At 40.1% G+C, this 22,768-nt stretch overlaps 1 protein-coding gene across 1 annotated transcript; it reads right to left on the bottom strand.

Moving 5' to 3' along the window:
* Nucleotides 1-500: 500 nt before the first annotated feature.
* smad1 (SMAD family member 1) lies at nucleotides 501-17,068 on the bottom strand. The gene is made up of 7 exons (XM_063884391.1): nucleotides 16,848-17,068; nucleotides 8,529-9,090; nucleotides 6,228-6,512; nucleotides 6,005-6,121; nucleotides 3,176-3,397; nucleotides 2,715-2,971; nucleotides 501-2,121 (listed from the first exon to the last, which is right to left on the bottom strand). Exons 2-7 carry the CDS (start codon nucleotides 8,926-8,928, stop codon nucleotides 1,978-1,980), a joined length of 1,425 nt encoding a protein of 474 aa, XP_063740461.1. The 5' UTR covers nucleotides 8,929-9,090; nucleotides 16,848-17,068; the 3' UTR covers nucleotides 501-1,977.
* Nucleotides 17,069-22,768: the final 5,700 nt, after the last annotated feature.

Here is a 22,768-nt window from a genome sequence, read left to right as displayed (position 1 = left end):
CACACACACACACACACACACACACACACACACACACACACACGTTTAAATCAATGATTTCCAAGGGAGTTTCCTGGAAGATTGTTACAACTGTTCCAGTACTGACACAATGTGTCCTATAAAACAAAAGAAACCCACATGTATTTTCCAGCAATTTACTAGAAAATGCAATCCCGCTTAACATTTGTGCAGTTGGCTTTTGGATGCACATTTAATTGTTGCACTTCCCTAATTGGAGGTTTACATTCACGCACGAACACGCTCACAAACACTCAAAAAGTGGTTAATGTTTTTAAAGTCCCCGACAATACCATATCGCATATTTTCCTAGCATGGGTGGCCTGTAATTAAACAGACACACACACACACACACACACACACACACACACACACACACACATACACACACACACACACACACACACACACACACACACACACACACACACACACACACACACACACACACACACAGAGAGCAAATAAAAGAGTCTGAGATGTTAAGTAATGAAACAAATTTATTGAATCTTCCAGTAGAGGCTTGATATTCATGGAATAAAACTGCTTTTCTGGGAGTTTTACTGAGCAAAAACACAAAGAAGGAGAAAAAAAGTAAAACAAAACAAAGAGGCAATGTGTGAAAGTGCAGACAAACCAAAACAACAAAACATGTTCAGAAAAATACAAAAAGAATGTAAAGAGTAATACAGTTTAATAGCAAAGAGGATTGCTCAAAGCATAAAAGAATCGAATGGCAACATCTGCATTTTATAAAAACAAAAGTAACTCATATCGGGACATCAGTAACCTTTTTTTCAGTCAACAATTAAAATTTGAATGCTCAACATTTTCCCATAACAGTCATTTCGAAAGTTTTGCTCAGTCAATGTAATACGAGAATGAAGCAATTGCTGAAGTATTTATGTCCTCAATGTCACTCTGTATTTGACACATTGGATTTTGCTGCAGAGGTCACAGCGAAGGACAAACTAAACTGCACTTGCCTTTGCTTCTTGTGGTGTTCAGCTACCAGTCTTAAATGTGTGAAACTACACTAACCAAACTATGCTTTGCAAAACCAGACTGCACAGCACATATTCTAATAGTGAATATATCTAAACACTATTCTTTTTTTCCGTAAAACTCATTCAATGAAAGATGAGCAACATTTAAACATTAATCTTTTCTTCTGAAATGCCCTTTTAGTGCCATGCCCCACACTAAACCCCTGTCGTAACTCTCAAACTCCCCCTAGTTTTGCCCTCTTATTTTTTCATGTTCATATGGGATTCTATTTTTATAAAAACCTTGTACTGTTTTAATTTATTATCCTAAAGAAGAACACTTTGAGGAAACAGCATACTTGTTTAAGTATCTGGAGATGATTTAAAATGTTCAGTCATACTTGACAACCTCCATCTCCCTGCTAACTCTCTACATGTTGTTAGTACATTTCAAGTCAACCTTGTTGCAGTCAGGCAGTAAACATCTGCCAGCTGCAATTTTGCTGACCTGGAATGACCCATATTATTGTAACTACACATTTATCTGGATTTCGGAGGGAATATTTTGATAAAAACTACCATTGAGTCAGAATAATAGAACAATGAGTAAGAGACATTGTTGGAGCAAGATCAGGGAGGATCCTTGCGTCATGATGATTGTGATGGTCTAATTATTATAGTTGGTCACAAAGATCAAGTATCTTCCAGTTGCATCATGCTCACTTTGCTTACGCCTCTCCCAGACTGTAAATGTGCCCAATTCAGACATCCTTCAAGTAGAGAACAAACCGACCCATTTAACAAAAACGCCCAGCCCCACTGGTCCGAGATCAGCTTGTGTTTCAGTCTAAACCTCCATCAGTTATGGGAAAAGGCAGACTTGCTAAACCACAAGCCAATCTGGGAACCTATTCTTGCTACTTAGACTAAAATGCTGGGGTATGGACAGCCATGAGGCTGAGGAGGGTTAGGCCTAGGAGACGGAGGATATAGGGTTGTGGGGGGAGCCCATCTGGGTTAGCACCTTATCCAACCACTGCAGGGGTCCGTGCAGGTGAATCTCAATCCAGCAGGGTGTGCTGGTCACATCCTGACGGTGGTACTCTGCTCCCCAGCCCTGGAACACACAAAAATACACAACTTAGAATTACACCACAGGATATTACTACATCCTGCTGTACTTGTATATGTCTTCTTTAAGTGTTGTTTTTTTTCTTTTCCCCCTGAAGGACAGGAAAATGGAAGAGAAAGGGGAGGACATGCTGCAAATGGACGCAGTAAGGACTCAGCCGTACTGCATGGAGCAGCTGATGTTGAGTTCTACTTTGGTCCATATAAAGATTTTATTTTGTATCAAGATTTCCCCTGTTACTGCAGATATTTATAGTCAATTAAAAAAAGGGGGTTTTAATTGCAATTTGCAGAGAAAGGCGTCAACTTACAACCAGCACATTTGGGATGCATAAATTAATAGAAAGTGGAGTAAGTGAACTACTTAATAAATATAATACTTGAAAAAAGATTTTTTGAAATTCAAAATCAGATGCATTTGATATTCAAAATACATATTTATATTTTCCCAAATTTCTTTAAAAAAAAACTAACAATGGACCAATTATGTTGGATCAAACAGTTTTTTTAAATGCAGGAAGGTAAAGATGAATACAATTCAAGAAATGCAATATTGTTCATCAAAAAAACCCAGCCTACCTTAACGAAGCTCATGCGGATGGTGCACATCTTGGTGAGCTCGTAGACGGCCTCAAAGCCGTGGTTGACGGACTGGGCCAGTAGCTCTGCAAACTCCTGGTTGTTGAAGATTTTCAGGCTGCAGCCACTGGGAATCTTACACACGGTTGTGGGATGGAAGCCGTGGTGGTAGTTACAGTTACGACTCTGGACGAAGATACTGCTGTCACTCAGACACTCTGCGTACACCTCCCCACCGACGTAATACAGATGGACACCTGAGAGGAAGCATGAGGAGAATAAGTGTTAGTCACTTTCATCAGCAAAAAACAAAGGCCCCCTAACATCAGAGTGGCCATTTACAAACAATACACACACCCATGTTTACCCAATCTGTTGTTATTATCCTTACTGACAAAGTGAATTGATTTAGCCTTGGCTGCTGACAGTCTTTCAATAAGAGGGTTGTGTCCGTACTGCACCTTTGCCGATGTGCCGCCGTGTGTTCTCAATGGTGGAGTTGCGGTTGACATTGGAGAGCAGGCCGAGGCAGAATCGGTTGCGGTTGTTGGAGGGATCTGTGAAGCCATCGACGAGCACGCTGGTGGAGGACGCCTGGAACGCCTCTCCGACACGATTGTTGAGCTCGTAGTAAACAATAGAGCACCAGTGCTTGGGCTCCTCGTAGGCCACCGGCTGCACATCTGCACAGGAAACACATTAACAAGTCACTGGAGTGAGCTGAGTACGCTGAACACGCAGAGATGGACACAGACACATTTAATGCACATTTAAGAATCTTCTGAGCAGACTCCGGATGCCAGGAGCCGTGATGCCAGCTATAAATCTTACTCATTTGCACAATTATTTCAAGCAAATGGTCCCCCAAAGCCCATAATAATGATTTGAATAAACATATAGGACCCACTGGCTACATTTGAGTACATTTATGCTGACACAAATCAATGTGGGTGCATCCTAAATGCCCACTGTCTGAGGTCTGTGTGCCAGCTTCATTGAGCAGAAAACCGGTCAATAGAAGGTGCCTGGCCATGCTCTCTGAACCAGTGCCAACTGGCACCTCCCTATCTGAGAGAGAAGAATAAATCATGTTTATCTAAGCACATACTTCTTCCAAACTTCCCCTGTAGCGTGGCACTGGCTAGCAGGTGTGTTTTGTCTGTCCCTTTTTCCAGAGCTGGCCTACAATATAAACCCTCTCCCATGTACAGGATGCAGCTTGTGCAAAAGAAATAAAAAAAACTCCAACTTCAACAAACATTTCAACAGCTCTTTCCCGCTACTGCTATCTCCATGTTTGGGCAGAATTTTTGGGCACTGAGCGCATGATCATAAAAAAAGCACAAATATTTAGTTGGTCAGGTGTGAAAAACTAGCATTCAGACCAAAGTCCAGATGCTATTCCAACATGGGGTGAGAATAATTTAACCGCAAACACGCACTAAGAAAAAGTCTGGATTATTTCAGGTTGCTTCCACTTTTGTTGTTTTGGTGCTCGTTTGTATCGGCTGTGATCAAATCTTTCTCCCCAAACTAATTGCTAAGATTTAAGAATGTGCGACAACCAAGTGTGACGCGGAACAAGTACAACAGTCAAACAGGTTGTAAACAAGCCAACAGATCAGCCAGCATCCTGGGCTCTGAAACTCAACAAGGACTCACCAGAAGAAACTAAGGAGTTGTATGATGTTTACCAGGATATTAAGTGAGGAAAGATATCATTTATTTTATGCGAATAAGTTTATGCTCTAGAAATAATTTGGAGAAGCGAAAATCCTTCTTTGATGGCACTGCTTAAAACTCATTAGATTATAACTGTTGTAATAAGGAGATGCAAGCTGACATTGCTTTGTATAAAGCAAAAAAGGCTGGGAGCCACTGATGTAAATCATCTGAAATGTGAGTAACTATGTATACTTTTCTTAATGTAACCTCAGCTAACATTAACTACATTATGTTTCAGGTAAGAGTTGTACAAGGAAGTCAGTCTGTAAACTGTGAAGTAAGACTGCAATGGAAAGTTTGAAAAATGTTTTCTTGGATTGTGAATGTTTGCCTCTTCTTATCTAACGTAGGGGTTTGTTTTTATCTCAAATACCGGTATCAGGCTGATGGAGGGATTTTTTACTGATTGGTATCGGCTATAATGAGTTCTATCTGATCCGTTATTTTTGTCAAATGTCACACAGTGTCCTGAGACGTTCATGCTGCAGCTACTGTCAACTCTCCAAGAACAATATAATAGAAAACATAACACATCATAATCAAAAGCTCTCTTAATTTGTGCTAATCAGAAAGAAACATTGAAAATTACAGTAATGTATTAATCCATGAAAAAGATGTTTAGATGGCTTAAAAAAAACTCAACTCCATACATTTAATTTGGATATTTCAAGCCAAGGCTGCACTAAAGATCAAAAACAATAAACACTTTAAAAGGATAGAAAAAATCCCCACATATTACAGAGGGTTTAAAAAAAGAAAGAGAAAATAATAACGTTGTGAACTGTTTCGATTCAGGCATTCTGTTTTGATGCAATGCAAGACTTTTAAATTGTCACTCATACATTGGATTGATTTTAGGAACTTCAATGTAGATTGTGCAGCTGAATTTTGTAGAATTATAGAAGTTGCTGTCACGGCAGATGCTAAATATTAAATGAGTCACATTGGGACAAAAAACGTTATCAGTAAAAAAAGATTGAATTACCCTTTCAATCCCAAAGCTGTGGAGTCAAAAACATGTCCATTATACTGTACAGTCTATTACGTATTCATGAATGCCAGGTTCAGATGTGTCTGTAGTACAATAAAACCCAAACCACAGAGTCGAGATAGCAGCAATTATTGCACCACATTTCAGATCTGAAGATGGGGGTAATTAGTGATCTTATCGTTAACGAGTTTCAAGTCATTACCTCCAGCAGAGGAGACACACTGTAAGCTTTTATAGACCCCATAAAACTGCTCTGAGGCCGGGCTTAATTTGCTGAGGCTTTGAGCTTCCCATGGGCTCGCACCCACAGACAGAGGCTCGCTGTAAACTGGCAGATCCTCTCTTCTCTGACAGGATATGGCGGACCAACTCAGCTGATGCTTTTATTTTTTTATTCTTTGGAGGTTGACCAGAGGAAAAACGAAAAAACTTTAAAAACAACAAGACTTCCAGAAATCCATGCATCTGCAGATCAAGGTGAGCAGGTGCAGACAGCTTTATGTGGATGATATCAGCGAACATTCAAGGTTACATGTGTGCTTGTTTGATATACTGTAGTAATTGCTATGGTTACCTGGCCGGTTGTTACTCTCTATGGGCAATGTTGGAGCCAGGAGGTTGGTGTCCATCGGCTGGGGGATATCCTGAGTCATCTGCTCCTCTGGGGGCATGTAGGCAGGAGGAGGGGTGTCTGCATCAGGAAGGAGGCAAACACAAAGAGCAGCGAAGTGAGTTGTTGTTGTTCAGTACGGAGGAAAATAAATAAAAGTTGAAAAAATGTTCACTGTGGATCTCACCTGGCATCTGGAATGGACTGCCGGGGTCCGTGCTGGATGGCGAATGAGGGAAGGTGGCGCTGCTGCTGCTGCCGCTTCCCGGCGAGTTTGGGTAGCTGTTTCCCGGCGAGTTAGGAAAATTGGCAGGCATTGGGTTGGCCAATTGTGTTGGAGCAAAGGATTCTGGGAAGGTGGCGTTCTGCGGCATGTGTGGCTCGTTCTGTTGTAGAGGGTTGCGGAAGCGAGGCAACATTGTATGCTTGGCGTTGAACTCGCTGTTCCTCGGTACCAACACAGGGGGCAGCACTGAGAAGGACAAAGCAATGGTTAAAAGAGGAAGTGCTTCGATGCCTCAGCAACTCTTCAACCAGTGACCATGCTTTTTTGCAGCATGTAGAGAAAGAAATTGAGCACTATAACTGTGACTTCAATACATTTGTATTAGCTGTGTTCCTTGTTATTTGAACTCTTCTGACCGATTCCTTAATATTTTTACAACATATATCGTGTCAGAAAATTAGATTAACACTATACACATTTCCTGCATTTTTTTTATTACTAGATCCCTTAAATCCATAATAATAACTTTGTAGTGTGACACTATATGTACTGTTTGACCCTTGGCTTGTGTCTCACACATGTGAAATTGAACCGAACGTTATAAAACTCCAACATAATAATGAAATATTGCTCTGGCACTCTTTTATTTTACGTTCTTGTTGCAGATGTCCCTGCATTTTTCTAAATGTGAGTTTCCAGCCTGTTGGTGTTTGCCAGCAGTATTTGGACCAGACTCTCGAGTTTCTACTCTGAAAAGACATTTTGAGGCGAGCCATTCTTGAGTAATTCATCACTTGGTGAAACTATCCTGGCTGATGTGAGGGCTATTCAGGTGCAGTACATACAAACCACAGAGATATGCTCCACTTGTGTCTATAAATACCTGTGCAGATAAATAAAGGTGGTGCTGAAATATTAGACGGGGCCCACGCTGCTGTCAGTAATTCTGCAGGTAGCCCATGTGTGCTGCAGCGCGTCACTGCATCAATGTAGCAGTTTATATCGAAGGTTATATGTGAAGCAGGTGTTTGGTTGAATAGTGAAGGGAGATTGACAGGATGTGTGTGTGGGCGGGCGTTGTTAGGGGAGAGGGGAGGGGGGTGGTGTGGACAGACAGGTGCTGTGGGGTTTAATCACCTTAGCCCTCCGCTTTCCACCCGCTGCTTAAACAAAAAGTGTGCAACTCTTTCCTCCCATTGTGTGTGAGTGACTGGCTTCCTGTTCCAACCATCCTCAGAGAAACTTTGTGCAGTCATGTGTGTGTGCGCGTGTGTATCCTGGTTTTTGTAACCCGCGTGCAAAAGTGTGTATGTGTGTCTCCATGTGTGCATAACTGTTAAAAAAGGCCAGGAGCACAGAGCATGCCCAAAACAAAGCCCTCATTCTCCCCCAGATGGAAATTCCTGCTGCACACACACATGAATGAACACACACACTTGGCCCTTAACACACTTAGCACCCTGCACACAGCTGTTTCTATCTTGTCAGCTGACCCTTATTAGTTTAGTAAGAGGCCAAATACTGTTTGATTTGTCTTCGTTCGGGGCCCCAAGCCTCTGGATTGTCTTTGAAAACCTTTCCTAACATAGGTAGTTAAATAAAGCCTGTTTGGGGTGAATGTATTACTTTGAATCCATTTGATAGTTTTTATTTAATTATTTTAATTTGCTGACTTGATCGAAGGACTTTGGTTTGAGAAAAAATCTCTCAATCTTTGATTTGTTATCATCAGTCAGGAGTCGTTCTTATAGTCTGATAAATCAAAGGAGAGTGGTTTTTTTATTGTCATTTTGACCAGATAAAAAACAGATAAGAGAGGCAGAAAGAAAAGACGTGCATTAGTAGTTTCAAGAAAAAATAAAGGAAAGGAAATTCTGGGTAGGAGTAATAATTTACAACCTTAGAAAACTGCTATACAAGTTCCTGAAATTCAATTAAATAACATTTGTTGATGGGTTTCCTTTTATTAGTAAAGATGGGGATGTTGTGATCACAGTCAATGCTGTCTTTTTTACATTTTGAAATCATTTCTATCAAGCTTATTGTTATTCTCTGTTTATATACTTAATCTTTTTTCTACCAATCCACAAAATGTAAATCTGATTCATTCTTATTCTGCCTTATAAAAGGATGGCGGTGACTAAATTAACATAACTAAATGTCGTTTTATAATACCACTGACAATGTGTGTCAGCCCTAACAACTCAACAGTATTGGTCCCAATAGTCGCAGTGCATCCATGAAAAACAATGTATCACTCACCTGGGCTGTCTACTCGTTTGTAGTGATAGGGGTTGATACACACATCCTTCTGTTTGGCGCCAAAGGGGTACTCGCAGCACTCCAGGGCCTTCAGCTCATGGTGGGACTGCAGGTCGGGCCAGCGCCACACCCGACAGTAAATGACGTGCGGCAGACCTTTCCTATGGGACACCTGCAGCCGTCCATCCAGGGAGCGGGGGATTGTCACACAGTTACTGGCCTGACCCGGGCAGCTGAGAGCCCTCTCCAGCTCCTCCATGGCCCCCTTCTTCTTTTTCAGTTTCTTAACCAGAGCATCCACAGCCTTTTCCGCCCATTTCTCTTCCTCATCTCCCTGCTTCCAACCCAGCAGCCGTTTGACCGCCGGGCTGGTGAAGGAGAAGAGCGAGGTGACGTTCATGATGGACGAGGTGTCTTACTCCCCTCTCCTTTTTGCCCAAAAAAAGAGTGAGCAGCGGTGGTGGACAGTCCAGTTTTAGAGGATGAAATTATCGTCCTTTTGGAGATTCAGGTATTCCTTAGTTTATAAGATGTAGGATCAGATCCTCTTGATAGACTCTTACTGGAAGAAAAGGAAAGTTAGGTTAGCATTTTAATAACATGTTCTATCCCTCAGATTTTACTTTCAACACATCAGTCCTACTTACTGTCCTTTCTCTTAGAAAGTTGTAGCAACTATTGTGAATATAAACCTCTCCCCCTTTTGCCTCCCAAGCAGCACTGGCGTCTCACCAGAAGATAGCCTGGACAACACTTGATAAGGAGATCATGTCACCATTATAGCCGTAATGGCCAAGTCCATCATGGCTTCTGGGAAACTGGCAGAGGAGTAATAACGGACAGCCTCCTGTGAACGTCCGCCCCAATCAGGCATTCTCTGGATAGCTTCCTTTGCTTATGGCTTGTCACATTACCTGACTCTCTAATGTCAGTTACTGTAAATGACTTCATATGCAGCCTATACAACCTGTAGGTATTTAGCCTGCAGGTTTAACACCTAAGTCACTCTGCAGATATTTAAACTGTTATGTAGGTTAAATCCGATACCTTGCCTATTTCTTTAACATCTATTTTATACTGTAGCTACATGGCAGCTTAATTTGTTTAACATATAAATCATTAGTAAATAGTTTAAATCGTTTATTTTGTCTGACCATGAGTGTAAAACATTGATTTACTATTTCAGCTTTAGCATCAGTGGCAAGTAATGGTTATAATGCTGATAATCAATTATTCAATTGTCTTTTTAGAGTGCAGATAAAATGTAGTCAATCATTTTAAAGAAGTTATCAGTGTGAGGAAATGTCAGAGACTCAGTAAAAATATTACCCACACATTTAAAAAGCCCTAGTTGGTGCAACATGCTGTTTAAAACACGATGATAACTATAGCATTAGACAAGAAAAAACAGCGAATATTTACTTGAACGTCTAATCAGATATCAAAATTGCCAGAAATTATTAGACTTATCGTTTCAGCAGAAACTAAATCACAAAAAGTTCACATTGCAATAAAAACCTCAATATACATAGATAGAGGAATTTATCCGCCCATTAATATCAGCCCATAGTTTGACTTGAGATAACTATTTGTCCTACATTTAAAATTGTTCACAAAAATGTCTCATGAGCAGCTAGAGCAAAACTTGTGATTCTGCATATTTGTGCACATTGAAAGGCCTTTGAGGTGGACACTTTGAATGAGCCACCTGCTGAGAAAAATGCAATAAAAAGGAAGTGCACGTGGACCCCAGGATAAATGTGCTCATTTACCCGGGTCCCACGGGAGCAATCTTGTAGCCAGGACGTAATGCGCATTCAAGCTTTTAAAAAAGGGAAAACAGAAGCTCTCCCAGTTCTTTTCAAGTTGTCTTTCTAAATACAATTAGGGAAGACAAAAACAGTTATGGTTGAGGTTTGGCTTTGCACAAATGCTCAGATGCAATCCTAGAATCGAATAAAGAGCTTATCAGAGATCCACCACCTTTTATCCGCACTGACTCACGGGTGAGGATGCATCACTCCCTGACAGTAAAGCCTGCAGTATATTGGATTTCCTACGCGCAGGAACAAATACATCATTAAGACTGCCCTGTAGTTATTCTGGGCCCTTCAGATTATGGGATGAATAGCGATTTCTATCTTTGTCAGCTACTGCATGTGTAGGATACATCATGCCGACAAACGGGCAGGGCAGTTTGATGAGAACAGGTGCTGTTTACAACGTGAGTGTGTTTGTGTGTAGTGTGTGTTGTGCTCTTACTATTGCCAACCCCACTGATGGGAAAGCAGCAAGTTGTACCTATACTTAGCTTAGCCATCAGAAACACACTGGCTAATCATAAATTACACTACTACTTACATATAAGGGAGAAGACACTGGAGTATGTGTGTGTGTGTGTGTGTGTGTGTGTGTGTGTGTGTGTGTGTGTGTGTGTGTGTGTGTGTGTGTGTGTGTGTGTGTGTGTGTGTGTGTGTGTGTGTGTGTGTGTGTGTGTGTGTGTGTGTATGTGTGTGTGAGAGATCAAAGGACAACATGTCTCCTCACTAAAATCAGTTTCATTATGATATCATAAATTGCTAGCATCCAAAAACAAACAGCTCTGCACCATCAGAGAGACAGGAAACAGGCTGCGTAGCTCTGTGTTTATATCTGTCATCGCTCACACAGCAGTGACATCACTTCCTGTTGCTGAGAGCTGCAGGGTTTGCCACAGGTGCAGGGTGGGGGAGAAAAAGGGCAGTTTCCTCAACTCGCCACCCCTGACTTTTAATCTTCCTTTCTTGCTCTCTCTCACCAGTTTCCTCTGCAATGATTGTTAAAACTACAGGAGGTTGGGTCAGTCATGTCATGGGTGTTGCCTCTATTCCCGGCAGTTTAGTTATTAAAATAACTGTATTGCAGAAATACTGCTTCAACTTCAAAACCTGAAACAATTCTTGTTGTCAGGGCACGTAATCCACTGTAATACTTGTATATTTCACCAAAAATGTAATACTTTTTAGATGCAGTATTTTAAAGAATATAAACTTGTTTTTCTGCTCAGGTTAAAAGTTGTCTTGACCGGCTGTACGACAACTTTGAACAATAGAGAACATTTAGATTTAAGTCTAAAAATATCAATGACAAACACAAACACCAAAGATGTTTCTAAAGCCAGTTGAAACGATCAAATATTAACATCTTATCTTGAATGAACTTAAAACATATCAATAACCAAAAACTGTTTATTCTTAAGGTCAACTGAATGTTTATTGAATTGATTGTAAACAGGATTATATCACACCAGACATTTAATACCTGCTTTTGAGATTCGACAGCTATGCACACATTTCTGAAGTTGCTTATAAAGTATGGAGGATAAATACCCAAGAACATCTCAAATGTCAAGACCCTGCTCTCCCGTTGTTCCGCGTTTATTATTTTATGTATTAAATCATTAAATATTTTCATATGTTCAAAAGCTGATGCTTCTTTGTGACCTTGTCTGACGCAAATCTGACTCACACATCCTCACACAAAGCGAAAAGACATACTTGAACTCTGAGTGTTGAGCACAACAATACATAATAAAGTGCAGAAGGGAACAACTGCAACTTCATCTCTGTAGCACGGTCACCATCCAGACACACAGCGAGTCTTTTTGATTCCCTTCCAGCCGCAGAGCTGCTTTGATGGCCTCTCAGTAACATCCAGCGCTATCGGCACAAGTTCAGGACTAGTTGCGGGAAGACGACCTTTAATCCATTTCAGATGCTAGAATTCGGAAAGCTATGTTCTCTAACATCTGGAGCCGGCTTCTCGACCCTCTGTTGTCATTCTGCTGCAGCTGGAGACCATATCTCGTATTTCCAACCCTGACAGAGAGAAGTATCTGACTGCTGGCCTGGCCACATGCTTATTTTAAGGGTCTGGTATGGCTTTGTGTTGGTTCTTTGGGCAATGCAAGTTTAGAGATGGCTGTGAGGCAGTCAACATATAAAGGTGCCTCACTGTTCCTACTATACTTATGTATAGACTAGGATGTTTGTATGACATGAACAGGCTTTTTATTAAACTTTCCAACTTACTCTAAAACATTTCTACTTTATATAGATTTTAGGTACGAAGTTGTGCAGCAGTTTGGCAAATATAGATTATTGTTCATCTGAATACAATAAATTTAGCTTGGATCCAATATAAAGGCCAAATAAAAGTCCTTGGCCTCATTGTGTCAGCTTGGAAGATCTTTTTCACGAACAAGTTGGAGCCTCAGCTGATCATTAATCATACCAAAATGACATTTCGTTTGGCATCCGGATTGTGTTCATTTTGGCTGATTTCGGTTGGCATTCTAGAGCAAAGAAAAAGGCTGATAGTAGTTATTTCTATAAAAAGGTGCAGTTGCATTGAAACTATTTTTCATGGATGTAGTTTTTTTTCCCTGTGAGATTAAACTAAAAACCCACCTACAAATCTCTGATTGGTTAGGTTGTTCTGTTAAAAAACATTGGACCTGTTTGAACCCCTGAAAAATATCTTTGATACGGTGAGCGGGTTAAATTCCTACTAACAATGATCTCTTAATCTGCAACTCAAGATTCTTTTCCATTGTATTTCTTTCCATTTTAATGATTTGCCCAAGGTTGCAAATATCAATTGCTTGTTTTGTCTGACAAACATCCCAAAGCACAAATGTATTAAATTAACAATTAAACAGAAAAAAGCTGAAGTCTCTCAGGGATAGAAAACCAACATAATTTACTGCTTAGCTTGTTTGTAAATTTTGTAGATTGACTTGCATTCCTTTCATTAAACAACTGTATGTAGTCATGAACCTTTGAGGCTAATCACCCATGTCTTACAGACTCAATGAAGAGTCTCACAGATGCCTGCAGTGGCCTCGGCTGCTGCTCTGCTCCCTATAAAAGCTGAAACACACACACCACATTTACACAACAGCTCCATAAAAACCACTCTGACATTCCCTACATCTGAGTCCAGGCAGTGCTCTCTCTCTATTGTGTTAGCGGTAGCTTGTTATGGCCCTGTTAGCCCAGTAGACAGAGATCCAGGGCTAATGGGAGCACAGAGTGGGATCATGCGACACTGTCAGGCGGGGCTTTGACCCACCTGGTGCGAGCTGTTAGCCACTACACTAGCCCCATGGATCATTTTGCACCGCTTCAGTGTCTGTTAATCAATTTAGGCCTGGGCTGTGTAGGATGAGGAGGCAGTAATGATGCTCTCTGGACCCTCCCTAGGGACGGAGCATTATAAAGAAGCTACATTATTTATCAGCAGGGTCCTGGATTGGGCCTCCATTAGCCCCCGCTCAATGGAGTCTCTGGCTATAAACAGAGGAGTGCAGGAAGAGAGAGTGGAAGATAAAGAAATGGAGGGAGAGGAAGAGGAGGGGGAATGATTCAGAAAGAGAAAGAGAGGAAGAATGAGAGTGACGGCAAAGCCAGAGACATAAGACAGAGTGATTGTTTTCTAGGGGGAGAGAGACGGAGACCCTTGTGTATCTGGTCTCTTAACCCAGCACTTCTCCATTAAGTGTCTTCAAGGGTCATTACTGAGTTAAGAGTTACACTACAAGGATGCAATATGCTTTTACACAAATGCAAATCATAGCCATGCAGCAATGACGTCTGAAAGCATCTCCAGAGGGGCAGCTATTGCAAAATTCAATATCACTTGAGGCCTCACATTTAAAAAATCTGTTTTAAATCTTCGTAAATTTTAAATATTTGTGGTTTGGGCTGTTATTCACACATCATTTGAAGACATTGTTGAGTAAATGTTTCATCAGACAAGTTATTGGCAGATGAATTGATAGTGAATATAGTTGCTAGTTGCATCCCAAGTAAAATAAAATCTACAAAACCCTTTTATTCTTCATCATTTATAGTAGTTTATAATAGACATAAATCAAACCGGGGTATGCTGAAAAAACATGCCTTTAAAATTAAGAAACTGAACTGGGTACATTTTATTTATTTATTTATTTATAAGATCCCTTATGATCCCTTTGAGGTGTGGACCAGAATATGAGATGGAGATTTGATGGTTGAAAAATATCCATTCAATGTCACAGATCATTTGGAGTGTCTATACTGACAAGTCTTGCTATTTATTGGCCAATGTATAAGGTGAAAGCGTAAGTATTAGGACTAAATAATATTGGCTGATTATTCATCCCATCCTGACCACAACTACCAGTATTTACAGTGGTTTAAAAAAAGGACAGAGACCTAATAGCCTGACGTAGTAGACACTAATTTACCACAGCCCTATGTATTTTTAAAAAAACAGTCGCAGAGAAAGCTTGAAATAACCACAAGTGGTGTTGCTTTTAGTGACTAGACATGGCTTTGACCTGGAAGGCTCCTTAAACTCACTAGGGTCACTTCTCCTCACAAACACCAACACATACACACCTCTGACCTGACCTAAAGATTACACTGGAACAAGTGACAGAAGTCTAGCAAATCACACTTTTTAATAAAGTAAAACTCTAGAAAAACCTTCTGACACCAAAACTGTGGTCAGTATTGTTCAGACTTGATGTGGGACGAGACTCTTTATATCCCAGACACACCAGCCCATCCCACACACGACTGCAGACATAACTAGCAAACACATGGGGTTTCAAGCAGCAATCTCAACCATGCATGGCACTCAGTGTTGGGTTAGTGTTGTGTTAGGGTGGACACCTCACCCCAACACATGGCAGGCTATGCTGTCCGGCCGTGCAGACACTCAGGAGGGTTTAACTTCGTTCACTCACTACTGTTGTGACTGACTCTCTGGATACAGGAATGCTGCTAACCTATATTTACACCTTGTTGTTGAGTAGGGTTTTTTTTGCCTTTGCTATGATCATAGATAGATAGATAGATAGAGTATGGTCTTATTGGTAAGTATCAAAGAGGATATTAAGCAGATACAATCATGTGACAATCACATATCGATGACCATTTATTAAAGAACGCTTCACCTTGTTTTGAAACTAACCATGTCATTTTAATCCTATAAAAACACCATTTGTTTGATTTACAAACCAAATTCAAAGCTGCATACCATGAGAATGCAAGAACGATAGAACAATTGGAAGTAAATCACGGACAAGGACAAATTACTGTCCTTTGGGTAATCTGATATGTCATCTTCAATATTGTCAGGAGATCTAGCCTTAGCTGCTGTAGGTTTCTCCCTCACTCTCCCTCCTTCCCCCCTTTCCTTTGCACATACACACTTACACAGATTCATAAACATATTGACATACCTAAAACCAGACACATCTCCTGTGCTGCACACCAGTGCATAATATTTAATAGCTTTAGCAAGTCTGCAGCAGCCAAAAGAGCGCTAAATTATAAATATGTGTTAGTAATATATATAAACCTATATTTAGATAGCAAGATGCAAAAGGATAGCATGAGTGATTTGTTAGCAAGATGCAAAAGGATGGCAACAGTGATGTTTGTACAAATAAATGCAATATAGGCCAAGTGCATCCTTCTTTTTGAATTAATATACCTTCAGAAAAAAAAAAGAGTCATGCAAAGTGAACACCTATCATTCACATTCTGTAGTTTAATAAGCCAAAAATCCTTATACCACCATATAGTATAGAAATAAAGGAAATGATTTAATCATTAAAGCCATTTTTCAAGAAGATAATGCTATGTTTTCTGTTTTTTGCTCCTGTAAATGTGTGGATTTGCCCTCATTTAATTGAAATTGGTTATTTTTACCATTTTCTGACATTTCATAGACGATGCAATTCATTTTATGGCACATCGTTGAGGTTAATAAACCAAACAGGCCCACGCCATGTGTCTAATAACTGCAGTTTTATCTGTATTTACTCTTGGATAATCACTATGTACAAAAGTGTGCATGTACATGTTCTAGTGATTCTACCAATACCTACTTTAGAGTATCTTTTAGCGTTCAAATGCAGCACTTATGCAATTTTCCTATTGAAACTTACTCCTTGTTTGCACTATAGCTACAGTAGTCTAGGCTACATTATTGCAAGATTACTATAGCTCTTAATCGAAAAATTGACGATGATATCACGTAGCCTAAACAATTAGTTTACATCTTCATGAAAATGTGGCTAAATTTGCTGCTTCATTCTGAAACTGAGGTTTAAAAATGTGAAGGAAAAAAAAAGTTTGAAGCTGCCAAGTGACACACTGTCGAGTTGATAAGAGTTGGGTTCTACTTCCTTACAAACAGAGCCATGCACACAATAACACGTGGAAAAACACATAGAGAAACTTTTCATTGAGCACGTTGTAAAAGAAATCAGAAAGTTTACAGTACCTTTCCTTTCTCTGATCTCTCCCTCCCTGTGTCTCCTCTCTCTGCCTGTCTTGAGTCTGCTCAACCTGGCGTCAGTCAGTCGCGGAGCCTCTTCACCCTCCGCTGAGCGCCAGTATCACGCCGCGGGGATGCAGCCCTGACAATAACAAGACCTACTTTTCACACATCCAACATCTTCATTCACTGTGGACACTGATTATGTAACTGTGGAAACAATGCGGGTTTCTCCCCTAATACGAAGAGCTTCTCAGCAGCAGACAGCTTCTTTTCAGATGACCGAGTTTGTTTGTTGCAAGTTGAGCTGAAATGTTGCTTGTTTGTTGCAGAGAGAGGAAGATTGCAGGAAGAGCATCGTTTTACTTCAGAGGCTCCCGGAACATCAATGCAACATGTGGGAAAGTTTTTACATTTAGCTATTTTCTGCATGCATTATAGCAGTAACTGGTGGGTTTTTTCTGAACTTCCCCTACACACAACAAAACTCATCTTAAAAGCGGAATTTATGACTTATCTATTCTAAAACTGTTCAAAACAAGTTATGTTGCAACTTCAGACAATGTTAAATGCAGAAGAACAAATGTATTCCTTAACTCTTTTTTTTTTACTACATAAAACATCTCTCCTTCAAACTTGGACAGTAATCTGTTGCAGCAGTTTAACTGATAGGCGGGCAACTCTGTGGTTTATCTGTAGTGAACTCCTGAACTGCACGGTGTTAAGCCTGCCTCTCAGTTCCCCTCTAGCTTTGATTGTGATATGATAAGCTCTATTTATGTTGTCAGGAGAACAAAAGTGTCCAAGAGCAGGGTAAGCACAGGAGCATGCTTACACATGCCATCATCTCAATTTCTCAACCCAAGACAGTAATACACACATACAATCAGTCCAGCCCTGATGTAGGTTTTTTCTACTGGTGGGTGTGTAAAGTGATAATGTGCAATGTCAAGGGTGAAACTTCCAACAGTTCTTCAAACCATCTCATTAATATTTCATGATAATGCATGAAAATAACCTTTAGCCAGGGCAGCAGCAGCAGAGGACATAAAGTGTCATTTCCTCAAAAAAGAGCTAAAACAGTTCTTACACAAGTGCATCAGAAATAATATGGGTCTTATTTAAGAATAAGTCATATAATTTGAACAGGTAAAACGTTTTTGACAAAGGGGGTTATAGATAAAAAAATACAGAAAATAGATAGGTAAAATGCCTGAGTTGTACCCTACAATCTAGCATATAAAACAAACTGACACATATTACCAGTTAAATACAGGCATTAAGTTCATTTTACAGGAATAGTACAGTGTTGCTTAGCCCAGATATATGTCAGTGTTATATGTCAGAGCGGTAAAATAATACAAATATTATTGCAATATTGCACAAACTAAGTCTATTTGGGTTTTTTTGGCGAGTTTTATTAAACAAGTTCAGGGTTGCAGCGGTGAGGAGGGACTAGATTATCTTAAAGACAGGCGGAGGGAAACGTTCAGAGCGGAGGAGGCTCCTGGCGTAGGTGACGTCACGGCGCTGGCGACAGAATGTCTGAGTGAGGCGGGAGCGAGCTGCACGTGAATAAATCTGGGAAACAGCGCGAGGAGGGGGGAGGTAGGGAGTGGACGACGATGATGATTATGAGTAGGAATCGAGAGAAGGCTACAAAAACTTTATTCAGATTAACGATTCTCTCGAATATACACAACACGCAACTGCACATTCACTACAGCGAAATGGTGGAGGAAATACTCAGATGCTTCACTTAAGTTCTGCATTCAAAACCTTAGTCAAGTTAAGGAATGTACGTGTTATCATCCTCATGTTCTTACATAAGGACTGGAAAACGTAAAAGTATTCATTGTGCATCATTAATTGTCTGCAAGGGTCACTACTGGGTAAACACTAGCATTTCAAGGATGCAATATATGCTTTTACACAAATACAAATCACAGCAATTCAGCAATGAAGTTTGCAAGAATAACCAAAGAAGCCGATTTTTGCAAAGTTAAATTTCATTTGAGCCTTATAATGGAGGGGAAAAAACGAGATTATAAACTATATCTCTGTTTTATATCTTTATACATTTAACATATTCAAGGGTTGGGCTTTTAGTCTGACAAAATCAGCTATTTGAAGACATTGTTGAATGCATTTTTTATTTTACACATTTATGGCAGATTAATTGTCTATAAAAATAATCATAGTTGCATAAATACTTAACACCTAGTAGTGGAAGAAGTACTCTGATCCTTTACTTCACTAGTTATATTTAAAAAACACTCACAAGATTACAAGGTTGTGCAGACTTTTACTCCTTTATACTTCCTTAAGTTAAAATACACCACTTCATAAGTTTGAAGATAGCTATAGTTACCATTTTTTTCAGATCATTTTGACTGCATAACATATATTCAGATCATACATTTTATTAGTAGTAGTAGGATTGTAAACTAGATGTTATCGATGAAGATGTATTAAATTCATCTTCATCGATAACATTTAGCAAAATGAGCAATACCTAAATGTAAAAAAACATAGCTAATCAATCTTGTGATGTATTGGTTACGTTATTAATACCTCAAACTGTGAATAAAATAACGTTATAGCAAGGAATCCTAACAAAGACGATAAAACATTGAATGTATAAACAATACTATCATCGTTTAATGCATATTCTGAACACACAAATATATGGGGCTGTTATTTACTATTCCTGGACTTGCCCTACACTGTAGTGGTATGAACTAAATGTAAATGACAGTCCCTTTTGTTGAACCATCACACAGCAGGACTCCAACCACTGATGGAGAAGAGAAAGGACAACAGAAGGGTCAGCTCCCTCTCATCTCTCTAAAAGTTGTAGTACACATCACTTAAAGCCAACTTAAGGTAACCTGATGCTGAAACAAACACAGTAAGCATCTTGTGAATCTTAAGCCATGACAAGACATGGGGAGATTTAATGACCCTCAGACTGAAAGATTAGTTCATCACAACCATGTGATGTCCTCATTAAACCGCAAACACATTACAAGCTTGAAGATATGCAGCTCTGCCCACATCATGTATGGCAATCACATAGCTTAGATATTCCCCGCCACCATCTACGTCTGGCAAAGTTCATGGGTTTCAAAACTGGCAAAAAGATCCTTAATGCTTATTACCCTTTAACAACAATAAAAAAACGACAGCAAATGTGGGGGTTTAACATCGTCTAAATTGACAATTGACCATGTTTGAAATGTGTAGGAAATAAGGTAAAGCCCAAACCTCAGAGGAGTTCATTTGTATTTGTTAGGAACAAATACAAGTAAGTACGGCAATAGCTTAAACCATACATCCAATCTATTGGGGTTAAAGTCTAACCAGCCATGATTGGATCATAATAAGGTTAGCATTGCTATCTATGGTAAATAACAACAGCTTTGTAGAACACTAATCAGCTTCACATGTTGCCTCTTAATCATTGTCGTGATTCAAAACTGTTTCCTATGTTTTATTTAAAGGCCAAAGTTACAACTTGAGGCATCCATTGATGGCAAATCCTTTCAATTCAGACAGGGAAAAGTTCATACACACACAAAAGAGATAACTAGAAGAAAGAAGAAAAACCTCAGTAGGAGTCACAGCAGTTTCCCTTTGGCTGTTGTACATTCAGAGATGAGAGTTTCTGCTTCTCTATGTATACTGTTCCCAAAGCTCAGGAATAAAATGTCAATCCTCATATTTGATTTCTCATCATGTCACATCAATACTTATTTGGCTGTAAGTTCTGTTGTGCTGTCTGTTGCAGAATCACAAGCATGCTGTACAAGAGGCCAGGAAGGACAAATATCGATATCTAAAAGAAGTCCAGGTCCTGAAATAGTAAAATTCTTCAATCTGTTTCCTCAACCCAAAACAGGACAAGAACTATGAAGGTCAACATGTTGCGTGCAAAACGTGTGGACAGGACATTAACATTTAAAACACTTAGTAGTAGGCTCTATTAGGGCAGGGTTCATGAAGAAGCGGGAACCATTTAGAAACCTTGGAGCACTGCCTGTCTCTAGCCAGACGGAGGAACAGCGGACTCACTGGTTAGGATTGATTACAACATTAACTCCATAGACTTCCATGAATCAGCACGGGGTAGAAATGCTTAACGATGACTGACACAAGTGTTAAGATGACACTCCTTCACACATGCAATTCATTTTGCCATCCGAGGGCTCTTGGCAGGCCCATTGAATTTTTTTTGCAGCAGCAATGCGAGGCATGGCAGCGGAGCATCAGGCTAGCTCACATTTCAAACGGGTGGCTCATTTGGCACGGCTTTTTGCAAGTCCTTCTAGAAATAATGTCTGGGGTGGTAAAATTTGAATGCTGTCTCCAGGGGCTCTCAGTTTTCCTCTTCTACCTTCATTGCACAGAGACAGAGGATGCACCAATCAGAGGTGGGCAATAGTCCTACTAGTTTGCCACTGGTCTCAGTATGGCCATTTGCATGCTGCAAGTTTATTGATATGATACATGCATGATAGGCAAACGTACATCTTATCTTACACGATGTTCTCTCAAACACATGTGATTGATTAGTCTTGCAGATATTTTTAAGGTTTGATCACTGCTCCTCTCACTACACAATGCTGTAATTCTAATCTAAAACCACTGTGTAAAATGAGACTCCCTTGAGGTCTGTGTCTGCAACCCCCCACCATCACACATGCACAAACGTACAATTCAGTTCAACCCGAAAAGAGAGATTCCCCGGGCTCAGTACGGAGGGTGGTCTGCTTCTGTTATATTGAGTAGATGTGTTTGAGTCTTGGGGAGGGGAAGAGTCTGACAGCAGCTGTCACAGTCACTTGTTAGACGGGACAGTTAACCCGAGATAAAACAGCTGTCAGTCAAAGCCGTCGCAGCACATATTGCACAAGGGGGTGGTGACACGATGAACTTCAACCAACTGCCGATGCTTGTGGACACATGGCAGTTCACCTGTATGTTGGCCAGCTGTCCGTCCTTGTACAGGCTTTTTTTTCACTAAGGTAGGGTTTTTTTTGGGGGGGTCATGAAAAAATGTACTGCATTTGATGGCATTACCCGTTTTTGTGTGGGTTTTCCTTCATTTGACAAAGACATGCAAGTCAAATGAATTGTGAGACTCTAAATAGCTGAGGGGTATCCGTAGCTTTACACCTACAAAGGATTGGCGTCAGGTTCAGGGGGCTTCGGTTTGATAAATACATTTGCGTCTGAAATGGTAAACCTTTAGAGATCCTTGTGACATCAGCTGCTAAGCAAAGGCTTGTGGACACCTGCCAGAGGAATCCAGTTTTTGTCATTTTCACTTCATGAGTCTGAGAAAGAAACTAATGAAACGTACCTAATTTATCATGCTTCACCATGCAAACCATTTCAAATACACTTCAGAGACATTTTTTCTTAACTATAGACACACTAATGAAGCAAATATGAAATGTCACAAAAACATTTAGAACAATGGTATGCAATAAGACCCAAACCACACCTGAGGCAAACAGGACTATTTGGTTTCAAGCATTCCATTTTACTTTAAAATACATCTCAACATTTTTCTAAATTCACGTGACTGACTTCTTAGCTAGTTATATGAGAAGATTGTTAACACTTTTATTTGTAGGGTCAATATTGGGATCCAGCTATCTGGTTCACCTAGCTTAGCCTAGCATTAAGAGCTTATGTGTTGGAGAATGGCATCATGTAGGCCAAGAAACAAACTTTACACACTTAAGAAAAGGCTTAATTTTTAGCATGTTTGAATAGACACCTTGTGATAGATCCTCATTAGAGTGAGCAGAGAATCTGAGTCATCTGACAGCAGCCCTGAAGAATGTCAGGGTCACATTTTCTAGCAGTACATTCAGTATTTTACTGGATCTTATTGCCAAAGTTATTTCCAAGGTCTC

This window comes from Eleginops maclovinus, chromosome 5 (genome assembly GCF_036324505.1).
Source record: "Eleginops maclovinus isolate JMC-PN-2008 ecotype Puerto Natales chromosome 5, JC_Emac_rtc_rv5, whole genome shotgun sequence".
NCBI classification, from domain to species: domain Eukaryota; kingdom Metazoa; phylum Chordata; class Actinopteri; order Perciformes; family Eleginopidae; genus Eleginops; species Eleginops maclovinus.
Note: the sequence above shows the minus strand (reverse complement) of the source record. Positions and strands in the feature narration are given on the sequence as shown.

What these genes read in the sequence shown, in the direction of transcription:
- smad1 (XM_063884391.1), bottom strand. Translation starts at nt 8,928, where the DNA reads ATGAACGTCACCTCGCTCTTCTCCTTCACCAGCCCGGCGGTCAAACGG. An exon ending in CAAACGAGTAGACAGCCCAG is followed by an intron (nt 6,513 to 8,528) that starts GTGAGTGATACA and finishes TGTCCTTCTCAG; the next exon opens with TGCTGCCCCCTGTGTTGGTA. An exon ending in CAGTCCATTCCAGATGCCAG is followed by an intron (nt 6,122 to 6,227) that starts GTGAGATCCACA and finishes TTCCTGATGCAG; the next exon opens with ACACCCCTCCTCCTGCCTAC.